General features: G+C 45.8%; 1 protein-coding gene across 1 annotated transcript; it reads left to right on the top strand.

Moving 5' to 3' along the window:
• Positions 1-1275: 1275 nt before the first annotated feature.
• LOC113427502 (uncharacterized) lies at positions 1276-3968 on the top strand. The gene is made up of 2 exons (XM_087944020.1): positions 1276-1370; positions 2358-3968. The coding sequence occupies exons 1-2, from the start codon at positions 1362-1364 to the stop codon at positions 3852-3854; spliced, it is 1506 nt and encodes a 501-aa protein (XP_087800146.1). The 5' UTR covers positions 1276-1361; the 3' UTR covers positions 3855-3968.
• Positions 3969-4896: the final 928 nt, after the last annotated feature.

Raw genomic sequence — 4896 nt, 5'->3', positions numbered from 1 at the left:
CTGCGCGGTGCCTAGGGTTGCTATGGTTCCGCGCGGTGGGGCGGGTGTTCCCCTTGATTTTGGGGGTCCCGTCTCACCCCCCCCCCCCGTATTGAGGCAGGCGGAGGCCGGGTCTCTTCTGGGGCTGCGGCCTTGTAGGAGCCTCCGAAGGGGAACCAGTTGGGTCCAGTGATTAAAGCCCAGGGTAGAAAGAAGGGACCCTGAATTCAAGTGTGGGGCAGCCGCTCTTTCGGTCCAGCCCACCTCACAGGGTGGTTGTTGGGGGGAGAGAAGCGGAGGGCGTGCTGGATATTGGGGGTGGGGTGGGGGCTCCTCGGTGCTCTCTGGCCTTGTCTTCTCGCAGGCGTTTCCTTACCCCGACTGACATCATTGCTGGAAGGAAGTGGGGCTGCAAAGGGCTCCCAAGACTCCTCAATTCAACCCTGAGCTACAAACATTCTCCTTTATTTTCTTGGATACGTTCTCTGCCTGATTTGTAAAAATAAAAAAAAATCCAGGCTCCTGATAAATAAAACAAATTCATGCATCCTCCTTGGTGCAGGCTAAACTGCCAGTTACTGTCAGTTATCAGAGTGAAGGTGCCTTCCAAGGGGTAAAGTGGTTTCAGGAGGGCTCCTGGCCTCTGGGAAATCTTCCTTCTAGTTGTACCCAATTTATCAGAAAATGCCCATTTGGCCCCTTCTTAGGAAAGGGAAGCAGGGAGAAAATGAGAACTCTTTTTCCTGTTTCTTTTAATTGTTGGTTAATGTATTAATCCACAAATGCAGGCACCAAGTTTGGTGTGCAGCTGAAAATAATTTCATTACCTGAATTTGAGACTTTTGCGTTTGCAAATGGGTGTCTTTACCCACATGAATAGAATATAGAAGAGTATAGAAGCTTTGCTGGCTGAGGAATTCTGGGAGTTGAAGTCCACATGTCTTAAAGTTGCCAAGGTTGGACACCCCTGATTATAGAATATAAAGTTTATTTTGGTCATAGACCAGCACAAAAAACAACAGAAAAAAAAACATGTTTTGCAATAATATTAAAAGAGTATACCAATAACAGACCCTCAGGTAATTCAAGGAAAGCACATTCTTTCCCAAAGATCAAAATCGCTCCACCCCACCCCGCGTCACCTTTATGCGAGACGAGGCAGAGACTCAGCAACGCGCAGGCGCCACCTGAGTGACTGACGGAAAACAGACGCCGATTGGTCGCTCTGGGAAGGGCGGCGATTGGCAGATCGACTCCTTGGGGCGGTCCCTTCCAAAGGAACAGGCGGAGCTTCTGGAAAAAAAAAAGGGCGCGAAGCCTCCACTTCCGGAAACTAAACGGGCGACGAGGCAGTTCCCTGAATCGCCGACGGAAGAGCCCGGATGATGCAGGTTTGGCGCAGAGGGGATGCTGGGAGTCGCAGACCGGGAGGGTTTCTTTCGGGTCCGCTGGAGGCAGGAGGCTTCGGCCTTCCTCCGCGGGGGAGTCTGGGTCTCTTGGGCGCTATCTGACAAAATAAAATTGAAGTGGTGAAAAAAGTAACATTCTACATTTAGGCAAGAAAGACGAAATGTACAGGGACAGTTATATGTGGCACCTTTGCTTCTATCGCTGTGAGAGGGACCTTGGAGTCTTAGTGGACAAACAGCTAAATAGGAGCCAGGAGTGTCTGGAAGCCGTCAAAAAAGCCAACGCAATCCTCAATGGCATTAACACGGGGATACAATCAAGATCGAGGGAAGTACTAATACCACTCTATAAAGCCTTAGTAAGGCCACACCTAGAGTCCTGCATCCACTTTTGGTCACCACCATGCTATAAAAAAGAGGTTGAGACTCTAGAAAGAGGGCAGAGAAGAACAACCAGGATGATGAGGGGACTGGAGGATAAAATATATGAAGAACGGTTGTAGGAACTGGGAATAACTAGTCTAGTGATGAGAAGGACCAGGGGAGACAGGAGAGCAGCCTTCCAATATTTGAGGGGCTGCCCCAGAGCGGAGGAGGGGGGGTCAAGCTATTTTCCAAAGCACTCAAACACCAGACAAGGAACAATGATTGGAAACTGATCAAGGAGAGATTCAATCTAGAAATAAGGAGGAATTTCCTGACCCTGAGAGCAATCAACCCATGGAACAGAAGTTGCCTTCGGAAGTTGTGGGAGCTTTATCCCTGGAGACTTTCAAGAAGAGATTGGACTGCCATCTGTCAGAAATGGTGTAGGGTCTCCTGCTTGGGCAGGGGTTGGACTAGATGACCTCCAAAGTCCTTCCAACTCTCCAAAGTCCTTCCAATTCTCTCTTCTATTCTAATTTTCTATTATATTCCCCTGTGGGGAAAGGGACGTAGCAGTGACCTGCCTCTCTTTCTCCCCTTTAGGAGGACAGAGGAGCTACCCAAGAGGAGGAGAGCGGGCCCCGCAGAGCAGGCCTGTTTGGTCTGGCCACAGCTCCCCAGGGAGATGGCAGGGAAAGGCCGGGAGGCCGTGGGGCTGCAGGAGGGATGAGCCCATGGGGACCCCAGGAAAGGGGGCTGCCTGGAGGGCAATGTGGGGAGAAAGAATTGGACGGAGACCCCAAGACAGGCCTGGAGGGTGGAGGGTCGTTCAGAAGACTGGGGAATCCCCGAAGGACCCAGGAGGGAGGAAAGAAATTTCAGTGCCCGGAATGCGAAAAATCCTTCGTAAGAAATGGACATCTTAAAAAGCATCTAAGCATCCACACGGGAGAGAAGAAATATGAATGCCTGGAATGTGAAAAATCCTTCAGAACAAATAACCTTTTGCAAAGCCATCTAAAAATCCACTCAGGAGAGAAACTTCATAAATGCCTGGAGTGTGGAAAGAGCTTCAGGCATTTAGGAAACCTTTATAGACATCAAAAGATCCACTGGAGAGAGAAACCAAATAAATTCCTGGAGGGTGGAGGGTCCCTTGAAAGACCCAGGAATCCCCGAAGGATCCAGGTGGGAGAAAAGAAGTATCAATGCCTGGAATGTGAAAAATTCTTCAAAAAAAATGGACATTTTCAAAGGCATTTAAGGATCCACTTGGGAGAAAAGAAATTTGAATGCCCAGAATGTGAAAAATCTTTCCAAAGAAATGGACATCTTGTAAACCATCTAAGAATCCACTCAGGAGAGAAACCATATAAATGTCTGGAATGTGGAAAGAGCTTTGTTGTTGTTGGACACCTCAATCAACATCAAATGATTCACTCAGGAGAGAAACCTTATAAATGTCTGGAGTGTGGTAAGAGTTTCAATAGGAGGGGAAACCTTTATAAACATCAAAGAATCCACACTGGAGAAAAACCATATAAATGCCTGGAGTGTGGAAAGAGCTTCAATAGGAGGGAACATCTTTATACACATGAAAGAATCCATTCAGGGGAAAAACCATATAAATGCTTGGAATGTGGAAAGAGTTTGAGGCAGAAGAGAAGCCTTAATAGGCATCAAATAATCCATTCATTAGAGCAACAAGATAAATTCCTGATGTATGGAAAGACATTCAATCACAGAGGAAACCATTATAAATATCTCCGAATCCACTCAGGAGAGAAACCGTATAAGTGCCTAGATTGTGGAAGGAGCTTTACTGAGGGTGGACATCTCCGTCAACATCAAAGAATCCACACGGGAGAAAAACCCTATAAATGCCTGGAGTGTGGAAAGAGCTTCAGTCAGACGAGCAACCTTTATACACATCAAAGAATCCACACACGAGAAAAACCGCATAAATGCCTGGAGTGTGGAAAGAGCTTCAGTCATAACAGCAGCCTTTATAAACATCAAATAATCCATTTACAAAAACAGTATGAATGCTGGGAATGTGAAGAAGGCTTCAAACTATTCAAATCCTTGAAAAACATCTAAGAATCCACAAGGCATGTATAAAACCCTACAGGAGAAAATCCCTACAAAGACTTCAAGTGTGCAATGCACTTTACTCAGGGTCCAAACCTCCCATCAACATCAAAGAAATCACACGGGAGAGAAACCCAATAACTGCCTCGAATGTGGAAAGAGTTTCAGTAGGAGAGGAACTCTGTATGGACATCAAATGATTCACACATGAGATAAATAAATTCCTGGAATGTGGAAAGAGCTTAGTGGAAGAGCCTTGTATAGACATAAAATGATTCACACTGGAGGAAAACCACATAAATGTCTGGAGTGTGGAAAGAGCTTCAATCAGATAGTAAACCCTTACATACATCAAAGAATACACTCAGAAGACAAATCACATAAGTGCCTTGAGTGTGGAAAGAGTTTGTCTTCAAAGAGAAACTTTTACTCACATAAAAAATCCACAGAAGAGAAAAACCATATACATGCCTTGAGTGTGGAAACAGGTTTACCAAGAATGGAGGCCTTCATTAACATCAAAGGATTCACATGGGGAGAGAAAAGTATAAATGTGGCTGAGCATGGAAAGAGTTCAGTTACTATGTATGTCTGAGCAATTGAATTCAATTGAATAATTTGTTTAGCCAAATGTGGTTAGACACAAGGAAATTGTCTCTGGTGCAGAAGCTCTCCGTGCACATGCAAAGCTGTCAGATCCGTGTATCTGCCATTCTTCATGGAAGAAGAAGTGGGGGAAGTTGGTATAAGAAATCCTTTTTGATGTAACCTGGATATATTAAATCTCATATTGAATTTGGATAACCCATGATATACTATGGAGGGACAGAGACCAGATGCCCGGAAACCTGTCTGTCACCTTTGAAAAGAGACAGCCACAGGATGAAGAGACCATAAAAATTCCTGCTGGGAGATGCACCTGGGAACCTCAAAAAAGATCGTTCTCAGAAGGGGGGGGGGGGAGTAAACATGTTGGCTCTTTTGTTTTACTAAATACACATCAAGAGAAGGGGAGGGGTCTTAAACTCCCTTATCTATCCCTGCCTGCCTG

Source organism: Notechis scutatus, chromosome 15, assembly GCF_049901735.1.
Source record: "Notechis scutatus isolate UNSWTSFEM ecotype Mainland chromosome 15, rNotScu1.2, whole genome shotgun sequence".
Classification (NCBI taxonomy): Eukaryota; Metazoa; Chordata; class Lepidosauria; order Squamata; family Elapidae; genus Notechis; species Notechis scutatus.
The sequence above is the reverse complement of the archived record's forward strand: the minus strand, read 5'-3'. Positions and strand labels throughout refer to the sequence as shown.